General features: G+C 37.8%; 1 protein-coding gene across 2 annotated transcripts in view; it reads left to right on the top strand.

The window, feature by feature from the left end:
• The first annotated feature begins 537 nt into the window (after positions 1-537).
• Positions 538-26,604, top strand: part of RGS7 (regulator of G protein signaling 7) — a 211,698-nt gene continuing 185,631 nt past the window's right edge. For both annotated transcript variants that reach the window (XM_041423510.1, XM_041423508.1), the window contains exons 1-2: positions 538-841; positions 1,906-2,017. In XM_041423510.1, coding sequence (XP_041279444.1) covers positions 1,940-2,017 — 78 coding nt within the window. In that variant the 5' untranslated portion in view covers positions 538-841; positions 1,906-1,939. The remainder of the gene's footprint in view (positions 842-1,905; positions 2,018-26,604) is intronic.

The raw sequence follows: 26,604 nt of genomic DNA on the forward strand, positions 1-26,604 counted from the left end.
GCATGTGATGGGGAAGTAAGAGTGAGAGACCTGATCTTTTTTCTTTTATCGTAGCCAATGTGAGGCCTTCACAAATTAGGTAGTTAGTTGTCTAGGACATGGCAAGTCCCAGGTGGGACTTGAGGTGTCCTCAGGGTTTCTTCCTGTCTGCCTGAAACAGGTTCACTCTGCTCTCTCTGTTCCACTGCTCAGGGAAGTCTGCAGTGCCAAGAGAGCCCAAGCTCTCCTTAGTTTTCACTGAAAAATATACATGAGGTATACAGCATAAGACAGAGGAAGAGGCAGATTCCCTGTTGCTGTCAGTAAAGAAATATGAAGGAGGTGACACAGTTTCCCCAACAACTCCCCTTTTCCTTCCCCATCCCATTAGCCCACATTCTCTTCCTGCCCAGCCCACCAGTGATGCCTAATCTCATTTACAGGGGCTGCTGCCAGATCTGCTGGCAGCTGCAGTTTCTTGGCCGCTGTTTTCGGTGAGGGAGCCTAGAGCGCCGAGGAAGAGGAGGAGAAGGAAGGAAGGAGGAGGAGGAAGGTTGCTGCTGTGTGGCGGAGCGGCGGCAGCGGCAGCACCTTTGACGTGCCCGTCCCCCACGTGACGGCCGCTCCATTGCGGGGAGGGAGCTGAGCTGCCGCCGCTCCGGCAGAGCACGGCAGAGCCGCAGCCTCGGCGGCGGCAGCGGCAGCAGCGCCTCCGCCCGCAGTGCGTGTGTGTGCGTGTGTGATGAGCGATCGCCGCGTCCCTCCGCCCGCTGCCGGCTGACACCCACCGCGCGGGGCGCGCCAGGAGCAGCAGGAGCAGCCGAGGAGCCGCGGCCAGCGCGCAGTGACCTTGGCCCAGGAGGTAACCGAGCGGGCGGGCTCCGCGCCCCTCCGCGCCCCCGCCCCACGCCTCCCGCGGCGGAGCCAAGGCCCCGCTCCCGCCGGGCCCCCCGGGCGGTGCCGCCGCTGTCCGCGGTGATGGAGCTGCGGGCTGCCCGCGGGGGAGCCGCGCTGCCCGGCCTTCGGCCGCCCGCAGCCGCGCACCCCCGCGGGCACTGCGGGCGGACGGGGGGCAGCCAAGCCCGAACGCGAGAGGTCTCGGGGGCTTGAGAGGGCTCGGGAGGTTAGTGCTTGGAGTGGGGCTCGGCGGCTCTCCGGACTCTCCGCATCCGCCGGTGTGGTCTGTAGATGGAGCACATTCTTACACCTGCGTGCAAAGCCGGAGCTACGGCATGATCTGAGCTCTTGCTTAGTGCAGCTCCCGTGTGACCCGGGGGAGGGCGGGGAGGAGACGGGGCTGGCAGGGAGCCGGTGTTTGGCGGTAAAGTGCGCTGAAAGTAGGTGAAAGCAACCGGAACAGTGTTCTGCCTTATTTCTTCATTTTCCCTCATCACCTGCTCCCCTGCCCCGGCGTATGTACGAGCACAGATGTGCTGGTGAATTACAGGGAGGTTCAAAGCTCGCTGGCTCGCTTTTCGTGCCTTTGAATGTTGTGAAAGTTGCTACGACCCGAGCTGCGAGCGGAGGGCACTGCTGAATAAACGTCATGGGCCGAGTCAGTCCTCCCAAAACTGGCCTGGAAGGTGCAGAGCGTCCCTTGGTGAGCCCCGCGCAGGGGAGGAAGAAGAGCTTTGTGAGGAGGCGTCTGTGTGATGTGGTGCTCAGCGGTGTGTCAGGGAGCTGTTCCCAGGGACAATTCATTAACGTTTAAATTAGATCAACACGTTACATCCATAATTTACCGGCAAAAGAGAGTAATGACAGTAAATGGTGAATTAGCAGCTTCGCTCCCATGTAAATATCTATTGGAGTGAGAGCATACACTGATTTTGATAACATGTTGGTAGAAAGTCAGGTCCATTAATCATCAGGGAAGCAAGGAGATCTGAGGCGATGCCCTATTGAAACCACTTTTACCTTTTACAGTGCAACATCCAAAAGCGGATCAAATTTGTGGGACATGGCACAAGGAAATAATTATGGGCAAAGCAGCAATGGGGTGGCTGATGAGTCCCCAAACATGCTGGTGTACAGAAAGGTAAGCCTTTGTGTTTTTCAGAAGCTGAGGAAAGTGAAGTCCTGGACTTTTTTGCCTAGCAAGCGAAGCCATTATTTTTGTTTCTCTCCAATTTCTTGAATAGAGAAATGACTGTATCTGTTGAATGGTTTGAAATGGTAAAATTTGCACAACTTTGCATTTTGTTCAGAAGCAGCTGCTCTTCAATTTGAGATACTTGATGTATTTCAGTCACTTTCTGCATTGATACATATGATATGTGATTGGTGGCGATGTGCCAGAGACTGGACCATGTTTTGAGGTCAAGTGTTCACTTTTAAAGTTTATTTATGAAATGATTTCATATGTATTAAAGCTAAATATAAACCGTACAATACAGTATTTTTGTCTTGTGCAGAGAAGTCAGAACCATTAAATTATTTCATATGAGGGGAAAAACTGATTAAAGATCTCACTTAACTGTGATTGCCACAAGTCAAAATCCTCCAAAAACATATACTTTAGAATTTTTCTCTGGTAAGGCTTCTAGTGTAGTTATTCTTACAACATCAATAAACTAAATTTCCAGGTATTGAACTCTAATAGTGAGGCTTATTTAGTGATTATGCATTAATTTAAGTGAGGGTAAATGCTTGGAGATTTTGCATTATACATTTTTTTTTTCAAAAAGCCTTAATTACATCTAAGAAAAAAGAATAACAACATAAATTCCAATAATAATGGAGAAAAAACAATTTTGCTGTTGCAAATTGAAATAAGTAATTATACAACTGCTTGTTTATTCTTAGAACACAGTGCTTCTTAACTTGTTTGTGGTTGTTTTTACCAGGCGGAAAAAAATCAATACTTTACTTTGTTAGAGGCATTGACTTTTCCCCTTACAAGTTAACTATAATAGAAAACATCTGATATATAATCAGTTTAGTCTTTGTGGTGAACTGAAGTATAAACAGTAACTGGTAAGTGTTCTTTTCCCAGAAATTAAAAAATATTCTCAAATTGAAGCGTGATGCATGCTTTTGTCTCTTCATGTTTTCAGATACGTTGCTGATTTCACTTAGTTTGTTGTATCTGCTATTTTGTGAAATTAGGTTCCTTTTTACATAAGTGAATGAACTTACAAACCTAACTGTGGTTATCCTTCTACAAATGCACATCTAGAAAAACACAAGATTACCTTGCCATTAACACCACAGGTGTGTTTCAAAAGGCAATTGCATACATGAAAATATTCTGCACATATGAAAAGCAATATACCAGACCTTATATTGTTCCTTGTAGGTTTTTGATCTTTCTAAACAGAATCTTTCCACATCTGCCATTTACTTCAATGCTGGCAAAAAGGTGTTTTCTCAGCTAGTTTAGGACACGGAGAAACTGTTTTTCTCTTCCTTCGGTGAGTTTGGTAAAATTTGTGACCTATGATGTTTAGTAGGACCTCATGCCAAAATTTATCATGGCCTCCAGGCAGCTTCACCTCTGAGCAGCATCCAGATTGAATGGAACAGCTGAGGCAAGTGATGAGAGTCCTGGTGATGCACAGGAGATTTGAAAATGAGGAGTGGGAATAGGACACACTTCAGGTGTATGCTCAGCAAATCAAGACATCAAGCACGTCTTTTGTTCTCTGCGATACATCTGTAAAGGGGTGATAGGAATTTGTGTCCTTCAGTGCAGCCGTGGTCCTTCCCTTGTTGTCACTAAGTCACTAAGAGCACAAGTTGTGCTCTGAGTATTAAAGTTTGAAAAATACTGATCTTCTACAGCATTACCTGCCCTATTTGTTTTTGGGGTTTTTTTTTGCCTACTTATTTTTTTAGCACGGTGAATTAAAGATAATTTCAGATTATGCACACTGTGTTAGAGTACAGAGAGAAAACTAAGTAGCCCTTCCTTTGGCAGTACTCAAGAAACAGGCAACAAAATAATAGATAACTTTTCAAGAAGTCGTCTGCCTTTTCTTGAAATAGGATAGTGGTGTAAGCAAGCATGTTCTAAATTTTGGGTCTGGAACATAAAAGAAAGACAGTCAAGTGGAAATCATGTCATTTTAAAGTACATCATCTCTGAGTATAAATCTTTAATAGGAACAACTAAATCACAGGATTTTTTGTAATACATTGAAAACACAGTACTTCTCTCTCTCTCTGTCATTGTGTTAGGAATGAAAGCACTGCATGAACAAAGAACTAGATCTCACAGCTTCATGAAGGACTCTCTTTTTTTGGCCAACTGGAAATGTATTAACAGTTTTTAGAAAAAAAAAATATAAACGTGCTACTGGTTGAGTTCAGTCCAAACTGAATTTGAAGGCTGATATTTTGAGTAATGTTGCTGAAATGCATAAAGGTGGAAATGCTTTCTTTCAGTAGTTTATACATCAACAGATGGAAAAGCAAACATTTTGTGATATCTGTACTGGCAAAGAGTAGATGGGACATCTCTTACTTGTGTTAGTGGAGAGTTAAAATTTGGCTGTGCTGTGAAGGCTGTTATTTTGGCTATAAACCACAGTTTTGTAATCTGGTAATTCTTCCAGTCTGAATAACTTCCAGACACAATCTGAACTAAACATGTTCTGAACTATATGGACTTGCAGCCCTGTATTGCCTAAACCCTGATTCTGTCAGGAGTGTTTTATAAAATTTTTAAGCAGAAGGAAGGCCTAGTGTTTTCAAATTTGGTTTTTAAGGCTTAATTGTTTCAGACTCATGACAAAAAAAGGCTGGTTTTCTATTTTTTAAAATGTATTTGTTTTTTGATTAGATGCTTATTTGAAGAATTGAACAATTGATAATCAAATTGTAATTTCAAGTAATACAGAGTGTAGATAATATCTTATTCTCATAGTAGCTTTTATTCCTAGCTGAACAAGGTTTCATTACGTTTTGTTTTCAAAAAAGAATTTAAAAAAATCAGCATAGGATAATTCAATATTCAATACACACATAACTAAGAATAACTTATTTGATTCTGGAAAAGACAGCAGCACAGATAAATAGTTCTCTATATAATTTTTACTCTGCCTTTTAAGATGCTCATGTCAGTGTTTTTATGCCTTGGGGAATAATTTTTATTTTAATAGAATGTCAGCTGCATTATTCTTTTTGTCTGTCAGCCTAATTATAAAGTAATGACATGTGACACATCATTGGCACTGACATACCTTAGAAAAAGTCCTGAATTTTTCTGCTGGTAGCCTGAGGCAAATATGAAAAATATAAAACTCCTCCTTTCATTTCTTCTCTGACAGAGTCCATTCTATTCAGCAATTAAAAGAAATAAGAGACTGAAATCCGTACTGTTTTAACATCACAAATTGCTCATGCAGAAATCTTATATTTTGGCAACACTAACTTGCTGCTGCACGCTAGGTCTTAGGGAAGAAACTTGAGATGTAGTAGTGTAGTAGAAGGCCCTTACTCTGAAGTTTTTCTAAGTTTCAGAGCCTGACCAGCCTTTTTTTTTTAATTTTTTTTTTAGTAGTTTTAAATCTCTGCACACAATTAAAAGAATAAGAATTTCCTGTTAGGAACTCCTGTTTTAGACCTACTGCTGGTCTTGCTAAACCTTTCTTTATCTTTCTGGTCTGTGCTTTGCTTACTTTTTCAGTCAAACATATGCTGCAACTATTAGGAGTCTTGATTTGTAAGTTTAATGGTTATTGTATTGCTGCCTGAACTAATTTCATTTGAGAGCTGATAGCTTTATTTTGTAGCAATAAGATTATCCTTGTTTGAAAAGTAATATTCTTGTGACTGAGATTTTGGCTCTCTACCTTCCTCACTGCCCCAAGTATTAAAATAGCTTTTGCCAAGTCTGATCAAAATCACTGACAGTGGGGCTTTTATTATCTAATAAAGATAATGAGGTGTTTGTTCTGTTTCTGTGACAGTGGCGGAAGGTCATATATGTCAGTACTCATGTATAACAAGGGCTGACTTTGTAATCTCAGACTCCTTAGTTTATCATGATCTGATATTCTCCACAGAAACCACACCTCCAAAGCATGATACTTTCTGCTGTTGTTGTAAACGACCAGTAGCTGGAGGGACAACATCTGAGGAAACAATGACACCATCTTTTAATAACCATTCTCCATCTCTGCTTCCACCAGAGATGACTTCCAGAGTAGACTGCAGATAGTGCTGTGTTCTCATGTGGCCTTTGTTAACTGCTCCCTGAAAAGACTGTTAGAAGAAAATGATATAATGGGTAACTGTGTTCCTTAGAGCCTGCGAGACTAAGGAAGGACATTTTAGGTGGATTTTCTGAGTGCTGTCACTCACTTTGAGAAGGGAAGAATCACTCTGGTACTACATGTTTCTGAACATGCCATGACATTCTATGAAGGCATCCTGTTTGTTACTACTTTGGAAAAGTCAGGGTGCTCTAAGGTACTAGAGATAAAGTGTGTGGTTTTTTTTTTTTTTTTTTTTTTTTTTGGTGTGGTTTTTCTTGGTGTGTTTATACATTTTTAAAAAAAAATTGTTAAATTACACTATACCTCTAGATTATGCTGTTTCTTCTTCTGAGAAGAAGAGTAGCACTGGTGTGAGTCTGGTTGATGGTCTTGGTGTTATTCCAAGCCTCATCATTACAGAATTGATGGGGAAGGGTCTACATTTGTGAACCTTGGGAATTCCTGCTGTAGGAAAAAAAGAATTTACGTTCCTATCCAATAAGTTATGAGGAAGTTGTAGTCCTGGAATAGCTGGTTGATAGTGAAGTAAGCTTTTGCACAGGGAAATTTAGGGAGCAGGAACTTTATAGAGATGGACAGAATAGTTGTTAGATGCTGTGGAATGCCTTTTGTTTCCCTGTATGCTCTCACCCTCATGTTTTGTATCTTGCCTCTTTGCAGATTCACTTTGCTGTTTTCTCTCCTGGAATGGTTATAGTTAGTACTAGGTGTAGCATGTATTTAATTTCTGTCATCATTTGTGATAAAAGCAGTATAAAGGATTTGATTGTCCTCACAACTGTATAGAATTACTGAAAATTCCAAAGAAACTCAATTTAAAAAAATGCTTCTGAGTCTGCAAGTGGCTAGATTGGTGAAAGGGTCACTTTCCCTGTTTTGGTGATTCCTGCTGGTATTTTCCGTCCTTTCTGTTCTTCTCTTCCTTCCACTAGGTGTAGAAATACATCAAGTGATACTGCAGTGAGAGGTTTACTGCTGCTTACTGTTCTGAGCTTGATGTGCTCACATCACTGGCATTACTGTCAAATGCAAAAACCCCACAGCATTCTGTGCCACCATGTTAATTCCTTTCTCCATCCCACATGTGCTGTCTGAAAAATGTATGTGCCTGTTTTGATTGTGCATTGTCATTTTCAGTTTCTCTGCTTCTTTCCTCTGAAGCAGTCTACATTTGTAGCTATGGAAACAATGATGCTATTGAGAGTGACGTGCAATATTGAGGCAGAAATTGTTTGTTTTGGAGTTTTGTTTTCTTTCAGTTCAGGCTTAAAACATTCTTTGTGGACTGCAGGAATTTTTATAGTAATCTCTATCATATCATAATATTTGACAGGTCCCCACCAAAGCTGATATGAACTATACTAGTAAATACAATAAAATACTTCCACGTACATACAACTTTTTAAAATATGCTATTTTCCCAATTCAGGAATCTCAAACCAATTGAAGCATAGCTGCAACTTTTAGTATAGGAATCACTACAACCACTTCTTCAAATTGGTTTGTAAAAGGTGCTAAAAGAGAAGAAATTTGGCTTAATTTGCACAGTAAAATGGTCAGTTGAGAATTTTGACTTTCTGGTCTTGACACTAAAAAAAAAAATCCCAGGTCCAGCCTAGAAAGAGTAAAGTAAACAGCCGAATATATATATTTTTTTAAATAAGCTTTAAAACTTTCCTGACAGAGTAGTGGAAAGGCAAACAGTGCAGGTATATAGTAATATAGAGTGTGAACAAAAGCTGTTTTTCAACTATGACTCTAAAAAACAAAGCTTTTGTGAAAGAGTTACATGGAATTATTCTCTGTGTTGCAGATGGGTAAACTGCAATAGTGATATGCCAGAGCAGAGTAAAAGCTAAAAATCCTTTTATTTTTGGTAAAAAAATGAGCAAACTGTTTTCTACAGAAGAGGGAGCATTGGGCTAAGACTGCAAAATACTACCTGGAATGGCATCCATTATTCCTGCTTTTTTTTTCCCTGTCTGTTTTTGTGTTGGTTTTTTTTTTTCTTTTTATCGAGACAGATTTCAGTAGTAGGGCAAGAGAAATCTGAATTTTAATAGTTTAATATGAACCTTACTAAAATGCATAAGGAAAGAAAACTTTGAGGGTGGGCTTAATACTAGTAGAGATGGACCACTTCAGAGAAATGTCTTCAGGTGAAACTTTGAGATGATGATGCATTGAAGAAAAAGTACACGTGCAGTTTCCCATGGTGAAGGGATCAGCTGAGAATTTTGATTTTTGGTGAGAGATTGCCACCAGCTACAACTAAAAGCTGAAGATAAAAAACGTTGAGCTAGTTTTTAAAATTTGTGTTGGTTATAAGAGTAGCTGGAATAGATACAGTGGGAATGAGGCTGGCTGGGAAGCCATGGGGGACATTGGAGCAGAACTGTCTGAGAAGCAGAGTTGGGAACTACAGTTTCATTTGGCACCTGAGAACAGCCTGGGTTAGTGCAGGAGAGCCAAGAAATAGAGCTGTAGGAATAGGTATAGGAGCATCTCATAAATTCATTGCAACTGTCAGGGGAAGCTTTTACTGGATAACTTATGGAATTCTTAACTGACAGGAATGGGACTGTGGCATTTGAACTATTTAGACTCCAAAAATTTGGGGCTGGTTTTGTGCTTGTGTATTTATCTGCATTTGAAAGCTTCCTTTTTTAGATGCTGCTGTGGATCTTAGTTTGTAATGCTCAGCATGTCTTTGAGGAGACAGTTTTATGGGTTAGTTTCAGAGAAACTGCCTTGTCTGTGAAGGTGGTCAGGGCATCAGAAAGCCAGTGACTTCACTCTTGCTTTCTCTTATTGCCTTCTTACTGTTATTCCCTCAAATATACTTCTGGGTAAAAGTGTATTGCTGATTATTAGAAACTGGAAAGATGATTTTGTAATGTATATTTTATCCATATTTTCCAATGAAGAGGCCTATTTTTCAAGATTTTTATAGTTTTACTATTTTTACTCAATTGAGGACATCTCGATAGCTGTTAAATGAAACTGGAGTCTATTAAATCCATTGTGTCATTCAAACAAGAAAACCTTTTGGGGAAGGCTCTAAGAATTTATCATGTAGTATTCATATCAAACATGTGCTGGTTTGAATCTGAAAAACCTCAATCAAGAGCCAAATAAGCACCAAGAACCATCTGGATGGAAATTTATCCATTGCAGTGAAATGATCATTCTCCTGGCAATCATGTACTGTTTTTACCGAAACTCAGTAAAATGGGAATTTTGAAGCTGCATTAGCTCTTCTGCGTCACTTCTGCTGGAGTTGTGTGTTTGCTTTCTTTGACCTGTGCTGAGCCCTGTTGACTAATGGAGTGTGAAGTTCTAGGGAGGTTGTGCCACAGAGAAAGAGGTAGTAAACACAGAGCATCTCTTCACAATGCAGTTTGGATGTACAAGGATTATCTAGCTGAAAGTGAAAACTGATCCCTGTAACATCAAAGGGATTTTTTTTTCTCTTCAACTTATTCTTGATGATGAAGATGGTTGTATAGTGTGAATGTATATGTGTGTGTATGCATATCCTCCCAGCCATGCAGAGTCCTGCTGCCCTAAGACCTATTGATTATTGATTCATTATTGAGTAGAGATGACCAAATGGTTGTATTAAAAATGTATACTATTTGTATTTAAATATATAATAATTTTTTTTTACAGTGTCTCATGTGAGTGACGTAGCACTATTGTACATTGTCTTCCATGTTATGGAAATTAATTGCACTGAAACATTTCAATCAGCTGTTTAAAAGCACCCTTAATTCTGATGGGAAACTACAGTTTTTCTGATTTCCTTTTGTAGCAGGATGAATAAGTAGTTTACTGAATGCTTTTTGAAAGACATATTAATGCTTCTTAACACCTACACTTCTCTGAACTAGAAACTGCAAGAAGTATTAATCTGCTGTGAGCTAGATTCTGCCCTCAGATGTAGATTCATGGCATCTCTTGATATCAGCAGGAACCATACAAGTGCATTTGATGTAGAATCAATATCAAAAAGAAGAATGACAAAGCTTAATAATAACCCTCAAAATTGCAAAAACTTTAGTCAAGTATTTTACAGTAAGAATTATCTTTATGTTGTATACTTCTGTCTGTATGAAGGCGAAAATATAGAACTTGGTGGCTGTAGTGCAAACCTCCTGATATTAGCATAATTAGTGCTGCAGTCATAAGTTCAAAATTGTGAAAAAGGATGGCTTCTTAGCAGCAAATGTAAAACTTAATGTATGAATGCTTTTGTATAGGGCTATACTAAAGCTTCTGTATGTATAGACTGGTTTATTTTAGCTGTGCAAAATAGGTGGTCTACAGTATAATTAAACAAGTCTTAGTGAAATTCTGTAATGATCTGTTTGCTGTATGCAGAGTACCTTAAGTTCATCTAAGTACTGCATTAGGTGGTAAAGTGCTAGAGTTGTAGGTATGCAGTTTTAGACAACCAGAATGCTATAAACAAGAGTTCTGTATGGCTGCTCACAGCACTACTAGTTTTCAAATGTCTCAGTTTCTTTAAGAGTTACTAAGCAACAAAAATTCTCATTCAAGTCACTAGGAGCTAGAGGTTTTTAGTGCCTTTTCATAAATCATGTCTGTGACTTGGTGGAGTCATCACACTACCTGCCTGAAATATTTAGATTCTGGCTCCTGTGAACTGGAGGGTGTATCTGTGTCCATCACTGTTCAGGAGCCATACTAATGCCCAGTAAAGTTAATGCATTGGTTTGGTTTCCAAAAGTGAGAAGAAATACCTTTGGCTTGTTTAATAGATGAGTAGCTGATAGCTGTTTTATCTGTGCTCATTTCTTAAAAATCTGTACCGCAAGAAGAGTACATCTGCTATAGGAAAATCTTTTTTAGAGTTTAAGCAATGTGTTGCTCTAGAGACAGTTGTGCCCTGAAGCACTTAAGTTTGTATGTGTTTGGAATGGAAAAAAATAGTTCTGATCTTGTTTTCTCTTTACCATCAACTCCACTTCTATAGCATTTTTTTTGGATGTTGATGTTCATGTTCAGCAGTTCACTGAACACACTGTCCTGTCCTCAATATAAGTATTGAGGTGGTGTTTGTATCTTGTTTTGAGGTACATTGAGAAGAAAAGCCTATGGAAATATTGTATTTCAAATACAGCTATTTATGTAGCTGTATTTGAATTTATCTGTGGTGTATCTGTGGCTGTCATGCCAGTAGCCTTTCAACAGACACTGTGGTGCGCAGCTGGTGACGCAAGCCATAGCCAGCGCTTGTTGTCTCTGGGATTCTTTTGCTTTACATTTGTTTTTCTCCAGAAATTGAGGGCTAACTTTGATTCCAAGATACTGAACTTGACAATTATTTGTAATTCCATATTCCAAAGTTTAGGAACTCTCAAATGTAAATTACAGAAAATAAGACATGCTGTTGTGCAGGGCAAAGCTCAGGGCTTTCACTTGCCATATTTATATAATATGTATATAAATTTAATTTAAATGTATTAAAGATTTATACGTCTTCATTCCCCTTCAAACAGGATTTCTACCTTTGTGTTCTTGAATAATTTATTTCAATAGCTCATTATATGGGGTTTATTCCTGGTCTCTTTTGGCAGTAGTAAAGGATATGGAGTACAGTCAAGGACAGAATGCTGAGTGTGAGGCATGGAGAGAAAAAATTTAACATTGAGTCATTTTGTTGCTTGCAATACACTGTATTCATGTGAGCTACACCATCAATTGCTCCGGCTGGTGAATATGGCGAGACAATCAGGGATGACCAGGACTGCCAGAATTCTGCTGGTGCTTCAAGAAACGGTGCTGGAGCTTCACTAGGTGGTGCTCTTCCTCCTGAGTAGGGAACATCCCCCAAGGATGCTGAGGGGGATTCTCTTGAGGAAACAATGAATGCTGGTATCATAAAGAGGTCTTCCATGCTAGATGTTGATCTTTGTGCCACTGCCCCAGTCAAATTGTTGATCAAGTCTTTTGATGGTGGTTTTAATTCATTGATCCTTGTTCTGCAGTCTCCAGGGTGGGAAGTCTCCACTGTCACCAGGTGTTTGTCAGTCAGTCTAAACACTGCTGTTAATTTTCTGCTCTGGTGTTACACACGGGAGGCCACTGCACTTAGCATAATGTTGGCAAACTGAAAGGATAATTTTTGTGCATAAGATTTTCAATCTAAATATAAAATAAGAGGCATTGAAATATTTTGGGGAGACCATTCAGGAAAGACTGGTACCAGGTAATTTTTGTTTTTTCCCCCAGTGCATGGAATGGTCTTTGTATCACCTTCTAAACAGTATTTGAGGATCACCAAAATAGAACTCAAATTTGCTACAAATTCAGTCATTCACATGATATGGTCCATATGTCAGTGATTTTATTTTTATCTTGACAGGTCTTAGCAAGAAGAAATATGTTTCTGTATGTTCTCACTTTTCTATCATATCCCACCTTTTTGACCTTTGCATAAAATCCAAATGGATTTTAGTTGAGTGGGCCATGGCTGATATGAATATATTAGCATCTGTTTAAGTTATAGCTATATGGTTGGTTGCATTGATATATTGTTGTCCTATTCTTTTTCCAAGCTATCTTGATTAGTATTTACAAGATGGACTGTTTCTGTGCCTATGTATTAGCCACTTAGAGTTCAGAATGTTACTAGAAATGCATTGTTACTTATCCTGGGGACATCTTTGAATGTCTCAAGCCTGTAGTAGATGCAGTTAAGGGTAAAGGTGTCTCCTCTGGTTGGGAGTACCACAAGCTTTCTCTGTTGGTGAAGTGCTACTACTACTGGAAGTTGTTACACACTGGGTCTCTGGTGGTGGTGTACTAGAAGTGTAAATTCCATTTTTTCTTGTTTTCTGCTGAAGTAGGCTACATTGTAGAATGAATTAGATGAAACCTTAAAAAAATTTAATGTGTTCCATTTTCCCTTCAAAGAAAATAAATTTAATGATGACTTTTGAATGACTTGGTCCTTCTCCAGGCTACATAGGTTCTTACAATTGATATATCAATTGTAACATAGACTACTAATGCAGTGAATGATATGACAAGTGAGAATAAAGGACATAGTAGTCAGTAGCCAGCATAGCACCTCTTTCCTGGAAATGCATGGCGTCTTGAGGACATAATCTGCATTAGAACACAGTGGCAAAACAGTGGCAGAGAGTGTATTATACTACAATTCAGCAGTATCCATGCTCTCTGCCAAGGCTAGGAAGATTTGTGATCAGTGCTCTGGTACATCACTGTCCTAATGTCAGATCTCAGCTGATTGCATCCCTATAGGGCTGAAAGTGATCATGCAGGAGGAGACTGAAAGTCTGAGAAATTGTCTGGGTTGTGCTGCTGAGTGGTTTTGAATAAACCACTCCATATCAAGTAAGCTGAAAGACACATAGGCACTTTGTGCTTAACTCTGGACACAGATAAGAAAAAGGTGGGTATTATTTTAAATAATATGTGAAACAGCATTTATCTTAAAAGTAATTGACCCCTTTCCACTTCTCTAAGAAGGAGGATTGGAACAACAGAAATCTTGATTTGTGCAGTGCTTTAAAAACTGTAAACTCCTCATGGCTGCAGAATTATTGTGATGCTACCAGAATGCTGTTTGCTTAAGAGCAAGGAGTTAGTTTAAAATTTGGGTTGTTGACACATGGAATGAATAATTGTTCTTCTGTCATATTTGAAAAAATGCTGGTTATTCTCTGCCTCTCTTTCCCATTTTCAAATTGGAGATAATTCAGGTGGATTATGAAGGCACACTGATGATAAGGTTGTGGTTTTGAACATTGTATAGTATAATGATGGCAGTTTTGTGATAACTATTATTTCCTTATTTTTCTGACACATCTTTTTCACTTGTTCTTCACAATATCACTGTGATTAATTACAGATCCAAACTTTGGCTTTGGTGAAGTGATTTTGTTTCCCTTTTGAGTTAGGTTTCATCAGCCTGGAAAATGTTGTCTCTCTCCCAGTGGAGTGTGAGTGGAGACACAGTGGCTAAATGTCCACATGGAGTGCTGATAATATACTTCCTAAAGTCAGTGCTTCTGTTCCTTTACCTACTTCTAATTCTTCAGTAAGTGATGATAGAGGAAAGGAGATGTACATGACCTATGGTACAGGTCCATCTGTGAAGACCAGATAGCATATTTAACAAATTTTCCAATGATTTGGTTGTTTTCCCTTCAATTTCCTGTAAATTGTCTAGGGGAAACTCATGTGCTGAAAGAAGCAAGAATGATGGAAGTGCTGATATTTATTGACAGAATGGCATTTTATGCTTTATAACCACTGCATCCTAATCTCACTCTGGAATGCCTCTAAGTGTTGTGTTCAAGTGCTTGTGTTTCTATGGAAGTCAAGCACATTGGTGTTGGGTTTTCTTTTTGTTTTGTTTTGTTTTTTTTTTTTGTTTTTTTTTTTTCCTTTTGGTTGTTTTTAATTCATGCTACTAAAAACCCAGAGGATATCTGTAACTGATGTGTGGAGCCATGTTTGTGTGATTTTGCTTTTCAGGAATTTAAAGCTAGTCAGAACACTGAATAGGTGTCATGGTGAGTGACTCAAGGAACACTAATCCATGCTCTATTTACACCAAAGTTTAATTTTTGTAACATATGCTTTAATTGTATCTTTCAGCAGTATATCCTAACATTCATGATGCTGAAGCAGGCTTTCACTTTACATTCATAGGGAAAGAGTGAGTCTAACATGGATACTGATGATTTGAATGAACCTATGCAGCTTTACACACAGTATTCCCATGAAACATGATTATACCTGCAAATCAAGTGGCTTGTTTGTTTCTTTTGCTTGGCAGTTGCTGTTGGTTTGTGGATTTTTGGTGGTGTAATTTTGTTTGCTTGTTTGTTTTCACTGAGGTTGATGTTATTGACTTCTGTGCCTTTGCCAGCAGGATGCAATTCCCCAAAATCTGTGTGTGCATATGTACCCATGTAGGGTGTTCTGGTATTTGCCTAAGTTGTGCTCTGTGATGATGAGCTTTGCCAATGATATAAAATACTTTTCTCACTTTGGATTAGTGTCCAGTTTCTTTTTCACTTTTCATAAACTTTTATAAAATAACATTAGGAACACTTTACTGTGTCACTTCTAAAATCCATGATGATAAACCAATATATTTGTCAAAAGCGTCTTTACCTCTCAGAAGCTGTGAGGTTGTTTTAATTATAAGTGGCAACTTATAACACTAAAATCAATATCCCTTTAAATTGTTTTTTTAGAATATTGCTGCATGGTAATGAGGTTGAGTCATGGTCCTAGACACTGAATGATTTTGAGTCTGATGCTATGTTGGGTTTAGTGCAGTTTCTGGCTGTGTCTGAGACATGCATGACAAATTACAGTATGAGGCTAACCAAGATTTTCCTTCTGCAATCACAAAAACTTTTATGAGCCATCGGACATCTATTTTTGCAAATTTATAGTTCTATTTCCAGTGCTTCAGTTCAGTATAGAAATCTAATAAATCCTTTAATTTTATGATTTTATTGCACTGAAATTTAAACCATGTTCCCTGAGCAAGGGACCAAATTAAACACTACATACAGTTGATATGGACTAAAGAAATGCAGCTTATATACAGAGGCAAGATTTATTTCTTAGTCTAATTAAAGTATTAGCATCCTAATCAGAGTTTTTATTTGTTCCATTATAATATTTTACACAGACTCTCAAATCTTTATCCCTAATTATCCTATTGTTCTTGATTTCATAAAGTTTTAGAGCTAAAACTCAAACATGAGCTGTTTAGTATCCATTACTTTCTCTAGCGTTAGACTCTTTAGTCTTGGGTCAGTAATGCCAAGTTGTCTTCTAGAAGGATGGTGAAGGAACTGTATCATGATAGAAAAGTATAAGTTTGATGGTAAGTGTAGCCATGATATTATGAAAATCCTTTGCTGGGATTTTTCCTCTCCTGAGAAGCTGAGGAGCCTCAGGAGAGAAATGTAAACAATTACTATCTGCTGCTGTGGAATGCAACAGGTGCATCCATGATTGGTCCATGTAGATTGTTTTCCATTGATGACCAATCACAGCCACCTGTGCCAAGGCTGTGAGGACTCACAGGATTTTTGTTATTCTATTCTGCTCTATTCTTGTTGTAGCCTTCTAATCTCTCTGTTCTTTTAGTATAGTCTTAATGTAGTATTTTAATATAATATTTAACATAATAAATCAGCCTTCTGAAATGGAGTCAAGCCTCGTGTCTCAACACACGGAGAGTCCTCAACAGGTAAGTATTTCTTCCTCATAGCTCTTGAATGTGCTTGTATTTCTTGTTTTGTGTTTGCTAACATGATCATATTGCTTGCTCTTTATTTGTTGCTTCCCAAGTTCTATTTTATATCTGAGTTTTACTATATAGGTCTTGTTTTACCTGGCTACTAAGTCTGCATTACTTCACCAGGAGTTTGACAATATATGATTTGTGTTTTTACTCCTGGAGCCCAGGTGTCAGCCTATACCAGTACCAGCAAAAATGTCTGCTATCATCTGCTGCCTGAACTTTTGGGGATTTATGTAAAAAGACCCCTACATTTCCTTAACAACATTCAAGCTTCTTTAATATAAGTAATAATTTATTAGGACATCCTTGTCATCCCCTTGTATTAGGGTGACTGAATTGTTCACTGTACAAAAAACAATGATCCAAAAGAAATTCTGTGTATTTACTGATACATGTAGATATAATGTTTTGGTAATTCATCACTGTTAATTTTGTTGGTGTATTACCAAAAGTCCCCTATAACAGTTTTCACAAAAGAAGACAAGTTAGTCTGGTTGCAAATATAATAACCTTTAAAGCATCTACATTTTTGCCTTTTCTGAAGTAATGAGAGCTGCAGGATTTGTCTTCTAAATCTTACATGGTCTACAATCTGTGGACCAGAACACACCCTTTACCAGTAAAACTGAGGTAAATATAACAGGTCAAATCCATAGCTGTTATCCAAAAATAGTCACTTGTGCAGACTTAGGCTCTCGGGGAGTGTAATCTAAGAGGCCCTATTGAAAACCATGACCTTTAGCAAACAAGTGATTATTACCTCTGTTTCCACTCAAGTCTTATAACTGATGCCCGACTTTGCAGCAGTTTGAACTTTGCAATCATCTTAAATGAATGCAGGAGAAAGACCTTATTAAATAAAAAGCAGAAGCAGAATGATTTTGGACATGATTTGAACATCCTCTCAGATTAATGACATTTACAGTATTAATCAGAGACCCTGAAAATCAGAGTTGTTGATGCCCAGAATAATTGAAGTATCTCAGCTGACAATGTTTATGCTCTTGAATTTGAGATACATGAAAAGCAGTTTATTTGCATATAAATTTTCTTGTTTCCAAGTGCATTCTGTCATCATTGACTATTTTTATGAAAGGCTAAGAGTTCAATTTCCATTGTGAGGTTACAAAAATATGTATTTTTTTTTTATATTAATCAAGCAATATTGCTGTGAAAGCTACAACTCAGTAAATCAACTAACAATTGCAAGTGATATTTATAAAAGCTCTGTTGGAACCATATGTCTTCTTAACCACTGCAGCCAATGACTTCTGCTTGTTACTTTTTAAGCAAGAAAATCTCTCTGAGCTTATTTTAATAATAATCTGCAAGGGCCTTTTTCAGTTTTGGCTGTTCATATTTTTTCCTATCTTGAAGTGCTCACCAGATGTTGTAGTTCAGATGAACAGAGTCTTTGATTGTCAGTGCTTCACTAATATGGCAAGAGAAAAATGCCTTTTATCTCACAGCCTGACAAATTGATTTTTTCCTGCAGGGTACTGTTGGATCTTACAGCTTAAAAGTGCTCCAGTAATGTCCCAGATATATTTCCATTTACTGTTCCTTAAATGGGATTTGCAGTTTCTGAATGTTGCCTTTTTTGGAGATTCTTTGAAAGAAATGAGACATTTTTTGATACACAAAAGGTGAAGAGAATGTTCTATACATTATTTCATGACTAACTTCAACCATACTCCCTCAAAGGAGGTGTATTTATTTTCTTTCACTTTTGAAATACTTTGAATTCCAGTTTTAAAATGAAGTTCCAAGGTTGCACAAAGCTTTGAAATTCTTTCCATTATGTTAGTTCATTTCTCAAATGTTTTTATTTTAGAGGAATGAATTGGGTAATTGAAAACTAAGCTGTACACTTGTGATTTTGCTTTGAAATGCATACTCTTATCAGTGCAGGTGTCCTAAAAAATGAACTGATTTTTGCAAGCACTAATTGGATGAATTGATGATAAACAGCATTAAAAAAAAAAACAACAACAACAACAACAAAAAAAAAAAAAACGCTGGGTAATATTATAATCTCATTTTGTTACATGGAATTAATGTGTAGGACATGTTTAGGGAAATAAATTGCCAAAACAGCACTGGCTTTTATTACTCTGATTTGATTGATCAAAGATATGACGTTGTTATTCTTTTTTTTCAGTTGCTCTGCAGATCTTGACTGTTATTCTGTTTGAGGGGCTCTTAAGTTTCAAGCTTGTCTTCTGTCTCATGTGTCTCTGTGTGACCACTTGCACTCAGCATTTCAATCCTTGATCATCATAAACTTTGAAATGCTGAAATACTACCTGTGTATTCTTGTTGGAACAAGTATTCCTGTAACTCTGTTGGTGACTGATCACTTAATTCACAGGCTAATGTAGGCTTTTGAAAGAGATCTACTATTTTAGTATCCCAGCTGCAGAATTTAAAAAAAATAAATTAGTAATGGCAGCATAAACTACAAGATCCTGTTTGAGTGGTCAAATTTTAAAACTGCCAGAAAATGGCACTGTGATTTTAGGGAGTATTCTGAACCACAGTTAGTAAAAAATAATAAAACATTTTTCTGACTGCATCCCCATGACTATCTGAAATTTGACAAATATGAAGAACATTGCATAGGTCGCAGTAAGTTAGGTAACCTTTAAATGTCTCTTCCAACCTAAACTATTCTTGTATTTCATGAAGTCATCTGAAAGTGGATTTCTTTGTAGGGGATTGGAGTGGTGTTTTTTCAGTGTGGTTTTATTGGTTGGTTATTTTTTGTGGTTTGTTTGGGTTTTTTGCTTTTTTTTTAATGTCAACACTGGTTCTCTAAGTCTTAGCAGGAGACAGACTGTTACTGAGCATTTGTGTTGCCAAAATGGTAAGGCAGATCCATTCATTAGTAGGACTACATGGCTATGTATTTTTAGAACCTTCCTTTAGTTCAATTAAGGTAAACTGTGATTTGTCTTTGACACAACAACTAACAGATACAATTTGCTATGCTGCTGAGCTTAATTTCAGCATGATCTGGTTTTATGCCTCCTCTTGCACTGCAGAATGTTTGGTCTAGAAGCAAAATACTTGGCAAGGTTTTCTAGTTGAAGAATGCAGGCCTTTTATACTGGTGGGTGAAACAGCTAGAGGTATGAATTTGAAGGTTCCTTAGTTTCCTTCTAAAACAATTTCTATGTTCAAGGAGAGGCAGATTTTTTTTTTTTGTTTGTTTGTTTTGGTTGTTTGTTTCCCTGTGGAAAAAAACATCATCATCAAACCGCCTAACTATAGTAAAATCTCTTCCTGTCTTTTCCAAATGTTAATTGTCCAATGTTTTATAAAATTGTTCCAAATGTTTTATAAAGTAGATGATACATATTTTAACCAAACTAGTATTTTTAAATTGACTTTGCCAAGGAATTTTAATTAAATTGTGCTTTGTTTATTGGATACAAATCCAGTTTTTTTGATAGGGAGTTTCATTAATGTTGCTTTGCATATGGAACCATTTGTTGTTTGATGACTTTCTTGCGGGTGTACTAACTGACATTAAATTAGTGGTTGATATCATTGTAATTTATCAGTGTTCTCATCTTAGGCTGCATTGTATTTATATTTAACTACCTGCTTTACCACTGATAAGTATCTATTGGCTCACCTACTTACCCACACATTACTGTATTGATCTCTCTTCTTATCTTGTGTTTTGTACTCTTGCACTTGAGTCAATTTATTCCAAGGACACAGAGTACTTTTCAAGTAATTTAAACACACAGCAGGAAGATTATCCAGGTGATAGTTTTATCATTGATTTTTATAAAAAGGACTGTTGTTCTTTATTCTGAGCAGGCACCTAAGCCCCACACAGCTGCTCACTCTCGCTTCTCCCTTATGGGACTGGGGAGAGAATCAAAAGACTGGAGAGAGAATCAAAAACTGAGGAAACTAGTGGGTTGGTATAAAGACAGTTTAACAGGGAGAGCAAAATCTGTGTGCACAAGCTAAGCAAACCAAGTAATTTATTCGCTGCTTCCCATGGTTCAGCCATTTCCAGGAAAGCAGGACTCCATTATGTGCGATAGTGAAAATTGGAAGAAAAATGCCATCTCTCTGAATATCCCCTGCTCCTTTTCCACAGCTTTATATGCTGAGCATGATGCTGTATGATCTGGACTGTCCCTTGGGTCAGCTGTCCTGGCTCTGTCTCCTTCTAATTTCCTGTGCACTCCCAGCACACTTGTTGGTGGGCTGGGGTGAGAAGCAGTAAAGGCCTTGATGCTGTGCTTGTGCTGCTTGGCAGTAAATAAAACTTCCCTGTGTTATCAACATTGTTATCATCACAAATCTAAAACATAGCTCCATACTAGCTGCTTTGAATTATAGTTTAGTGTATAGTGGTTCCCATGTGCTGCCAGGGTTCCACAGCTACGAGGTGTGGGTTTTATTGCTGGAGGACTGATGGTATTGTTTTGCAAGCTTGGAAAACAATTCTTCAGCAAACCTGCTTATGTTGCACCAGAAGGCAAGAAGAGCATAAAATGCTTTTTAATTGGATGATTTAATGAGCCGGCTCAGAGATAACTTACTGCTTAAATTTTTTTGATGCTACTTCTTCCCGGTGCTTAATTTTCCTGATTTTTTTTTTTTTTAATTTTGCTCCATCTTACCATATTCCAAATAGGAAAACTCTGTCTGAATTTCTTAGTATGTGAGTGGGGTCCTTCTAAATAGACTGTTATGCAAAAATAACATATTCTGAAACTATTGGAAGTAGCTTTTCATCAGGACTATATTCTCTCCTTGTGTGCATTTACAGAACTGGGAAACAGATCATCTTTTTAAAGAGTAAAAGTGGCTGCAGCCACAAAGAGGCCACTTTTAGTTACTGTTGCAGATTTTGTGTGTCTATGTGTGTCTCCATGTAACTGTGAATTAGTACAAATTTGATGACTCTTTCTTTCCCTGCTTAACAATTCTCAAACAGGCTGTGTTTAACAGCTTCCTTTTTCAGGTTATTCGTGAGAGTGGATGAAGTGAGTGGTTAAGCATTTGCACCCTGCAAATCTGATGTTTGAATAAATGTGTAACAGTCTCGTCTCCTTGGTGAAGGGGGATGTTCCAGCCAAAGTTTGTTTTCAGCCAACAGGATTGCATCTGCATAATCCAGTGGAAGATTAAGAACAGCTTCTTTTACCAACTTTTTCCTCACCAGTTCCTGATTAACACAAGAAAAAGTCTTCCAGGGCTCCACAACAATTGTTTTTCCACTGTCAAAGCAAAACATTTCTTGGATGGAACCTTCTCTTTTCTAAAATATTAAGCTGTTTTCAATGTATTCAAGTAACAGACCTCCCACACTCTCTCCCTAAATATACGTTATATCCAAAACATGCCAAGATGATAGGAAAAGCTGTGACCAGTTATTTTCTTATAAAATGAAACTATTCTGTAGATAACTCTCCTAATCGATCTTCTCTCAAAGAAGGCAAACATTAATTTATTGTCTATTTGATTAGTTAATATTCTCTAGCAGAATATCTCATGATTATCTTTGTCTTGTGGAGCCCATTTGTGTCTGCTCCAGCTGAGAGAACTGTTCCTGGTACCCATCCTGTTGACTACACTTTAAAGAGTGCTGCAGCACTCTCTATATGCAGATTATTCATTGTTGTTTATCTTTTGGTACATTTTCTACTTTCCACTAAAATGGTGGAAAATTTTCATTGGCTTACTCCCCGGGTGTTTTATATTGGTGAAATGATATTTGGGCAAAATAATGCCAAATCTTTCATAGGCTGAGAAGTTTTCTGCTGTATTCCCTGTTTTGTACAAAGAAGTATGAGGTTTCTGTACTGTCACAGTGCTTCTGATGAGTCAGCTTCCAGTATTGCTGTTAGGAGCCATCCATGGAATTCAGGCCTAAGGTGTGTGCATCTCTTTTTAATCTATGCTCTAATTAGGGAAGCTGTGTGGATGTGATGCTAAAACTCTTCACTTGCAGCATCACCTTTGTTTTCTCCTTATTCAGTTAAGGTACTCTGCCTCACAAAATACCCCACAGTAGACACTTTTTAAGTCCAAGCTTTTTGCAACTGGAGTTCTCCTATCACTATGGCACCTTTACTTTAGAGGCACAGTCCCTGTTTTAAGTTGATAATGAATGCTCTTATTAGTTGGTAGGATAAAAACATGCTTTCTAAATTTATGTAGATATGCCACAGAGCACTGAATTTTTAAAAAATCCAAATGAGATTCTATAAACAGCTCTGAAATGTAATCTCTTGGCCAAGTCATATGCAGTACACTAAATACTTATTAAGGATAAGCTGTTTCTACTTTTAGAACAAACATTAAATGGCAGATGCCCATAATTCTAGTACCAGATGCCCCTGATGGAAAGGATTTGTGACCTAAATACTCCCGAACTATTTCTTTCCTAAATGCACATTCAGAGTGGCACATGACTTAACTGATCTAGGTAACTGGAGAAGCCTTTATCTCTGCTCATGTTAGGAAACATACATTGGCAAGGTGCCCTTGATACCATTCTGTTTGCATAGAGTGGAGTAGGTAAAAGTACAGAAGGTATGGAGTTACACTGTTTAGTGAAATCAGTTAAAACACTCTGACTCCAACATGGAAGGCTGTGCACCAATGTTTTGATTGGAACCCAAGAGTGCTAGAGAGAAAATATTGCTCACCTTCTCCTGAAGAGGAACTTTTGGGTATTTTTGAGTTACTTCCTGTTGTACGCTGAAAGGACTCATGACAGTGCTGATGTGTGTTAAAAGATAAGATTGCTTGGAGAAGAGAAATGTTTGTGGAGGCAGGGTGGATGCAAGAGGCCTGTTTTTTTTCCTTTACAAACCATTTAGATGTCTTAGGCTTGCTGCAGAATTAATTAGAGGAAGTTCTTTTGTACTTTGTTATATACAAGGTCAGATTAGATTGCCATTATGGTCTCTTGGAGCTTTGTATTAAAACAGAGTCACAGTTTAACCCTGGCTAGCAACTAAATAGCAGACAGCTGCTTGCTCGCTCCTCTGCCTTCCGGGTGGGGAGGAGAATCTGAATAACAAAAAGTGAAATTTATGGGTTGAGACAAGAACAGTTTAGTCATTGAACCAAACAAAAATATACTAATGATAATAATAAAAACAACAACAATAATAACAGTAATAATAGTAATGAAGAGGAGAGAGAAAGGGAGGAATAAAACCCAAGACAGACAAGTGATGCATAATGCAATTGCTCACCACTTGCTGACCAATGCTCAGTCTCCCAAACAGGGATCAGCTCCTCTTGATCAACTCCCCCAGTTTCTGTACTGAGCATGGTGTTCCATGGTGTTCCATGGTATGGAATATTCCTTTGGCCAGGTCACATCAGCCATCCTCAGGATGCTCCCCCTCAGCTTCTTGTGCACCTGCTCCCTGGCAGAACATGGGGAGCTGGAAAGTCCTTCCCTTAGGGTAAGACCTGCTTCACAACACCGAAAGCACCAGCGTCTTAGCAACAGTGTTCTCAAGCTAAATGCAAACCACAGCACTGCACAGCAACTAGGAAGAAAGGAAAATCTGTTGCAGACAAAAACAAGACAAACAGTCAAAGGATATTACACTTTCTTATGAAATTCTAAGATCAAGGTTACCTAAGCTAGAGAAGGTTACTTTTGTTTCAGAATGACTTGGCAGTTTTGCCAGTAAAATATCCAAACTTTTATTCTTATATTTATTTATTTGTTTATTAAACAGAATTTATTATTTTCTGGAAGTCCTTTCTTTTCCCTGTCTGGAGCTGTATGCGCCTGCAAATGTCACTTTGAGACACGGTGCAAGAGATCTCAACCTGTGGTGGATTCTAGCATTTTTTTAAAGCTCAGTGGTTATCAGCTTTAGCTGGAGGCTGTGTGCTTCTCACTGGCTATTGTGCCCCAAATTTTGGGTGAAGGTGTACTTATCTACTTTCCACTGCTGGTTGCCCTTGAAATTTTTTTAAATAAACAAAATATGCTGTAAACTAACTCTGACTTAAAAAAAATTTAATATCCACCTATTCATCTGTATCTAGCTGACAGGGAAAGTTTTGTGTGCATCTAGAGTCTCCTTTAAAGTGAAAGAAAAAGACTTGTTTTCCCTTATACACATGTTTTTTCTGAGCTGGTGGTTGGTTGAATATTTTGTCACAGATACCATCCAGTGTAAAATTTCAACATTGGGAAACATTTTAAATATTTATCCTTATAATCTCCCTCCCCCCCCCTTTTTTTTTATGGTTAATGTCACTCTGTGTTTATTTTGTATTTTGAAGTTAAAATTGGTCCTTGAATCTAAATGTGTCTAATGGTTCCTTTTTTTTTATCTTCCTAAACAATTGCTTTCTGATTTCATGTTTCTCTTACCTTCTTTCAAGTGTTTTCATCTCTTCTGTGGGTTTTTATTTCCTTTTCCCATCAATTCTATTTGTCCCATTCATACTGCCAGGCCATTCAGGAGTGACGTGTCATAATGCTTTTTTGGAAATGTTCCGATTTTGCCATGGATTAACCTAGAAATACTAAACTGTGATGCTTTGCTTAAAATTTGTTTACAGTGCCTTTCAACAGATCAAATGGAAATTTGATTTGTAATTATTAAACCTTGTCTCCTGATTCTAGTTATTTACTAGATGTTCATATGAAAAATTGGTGTTCACAGAAGTGAAAAACTACTGATATTCAATGTTGAATCAGGATTGTAATGGAAGTTCTAACCAAAAGCAGATTTTTTTAAAAAAAAGATATGAACTGTAGAAGGAAATCATAATGAATATGTAACCTTTTTATTAGAGTTGATGTTATCACTGAACGTGTTCTGTACTCTTAAATTATGTGATATTTGAATTTATGTGTCATTTCTAGAGAATAAGAATGCAATTTAGATGAAGCTGCAGTTGGTGGAACTTCAGCAGAAACGTCTACATTTATTTATTGACGGCAAAATTACTTTCTAAAGACATCTCAATACAGTGAAGGTAACAAATGTGACTGAAGCAAATTAATTTGAAACATCTGTTAATTTGTGGGAAGTATTTTCCTTCTTTTTGCCTTCCTCTACTTGCATATTCCAAACCAAACAATGCTAGAATGCCAAAGACAACATAGCTGCTGTGGTGGAAAAGAAGAAAATACTGGGAAATCTCAGTGTGAAATAACAATCAAATATGATATTCTGATCTAATAACAAGGTAAATTAACTCCCTTTTCTTTGTAGCTTGTAATGGTACAGACAGGGAAAAAAAAACTTTAGACCTGTAGAAAGCAATAAAAATGGACAGTCTGTATTGCAGTCTGTAGACAATCAAATAGTTCTGTTGCTAAAACCTTGGCCAATCAAATAATTTTGTTACTAAAATTGTAAACTAAGTTATTTCTGTGACTCAGAAGGCAATGATGTGAAGCATGGTGTGAAGCAAAAATTCTCCTTCATCTTTGATACTAGTATGTAACTGCAAATTTTGACTGCATTACTTGGAAAATATTAATTTGAACAGAAATGCAATTATTTGGTTGGACTATAGGCTTGTTTTGTTTGTTGTTTTTATTTTCCTTTTAGGTGAGGGCAGGGATTTATAGTAAATTTTGTTACTATACAGGAGAAGTTACAACAGGAGAAGTTAACTTATCCCCAACACATGCTTTAGTAAGGTCAGTGACCAATGGCAATGCTTCTTGTAGAAACAGTGAATCTTCAGAAAATTTAATCAAGATAGAAAATAAGGGTTGGAGGTATCTAGTTCCTCTCTCAGATACTCACAGGACAAGAAATTTCCAGTCTGTTTACTTTGAGTTTTAGTGAAATTGCACCTATCCTCAAAAGCACTGAAATGTAGTTTTCAGCATAAATACCCTTTAGAAAAAGGTCCCTGTGAGAGTTTTATCGTTCAGGCACAGATCCCTGTCTGATTATAATAAACTGGTCTTCATGATATTGCATGTCAACACCTATGTCTGCAAGGCAGAGAGTACTTATTGCACACTATGACATTTGAATTGTCTATCAGCTGCCCATGGCACATTCTAATGTACAGCAGTACCTCTGTTATGAACTCATCTTT

Source organism: Onychostruthus taczanowskii, unplaced genomic scaffold (genome assembly GCF_017590055.1).
Source record: "Onychostruthus taczanowskii isolate IOZ18803 unplaced genomic scaffold, ASM1759005v1 scaffold78, whole genome shotgun sequence".
In the NCBI taxonomy this organism is placed as follows: domain Eukaryota; kingdom Metazoa; phylum Chordata; class Aves; order Passeriformes; family Passeridae; genus Onychostruthus; species Onychostruthus taczanowskii.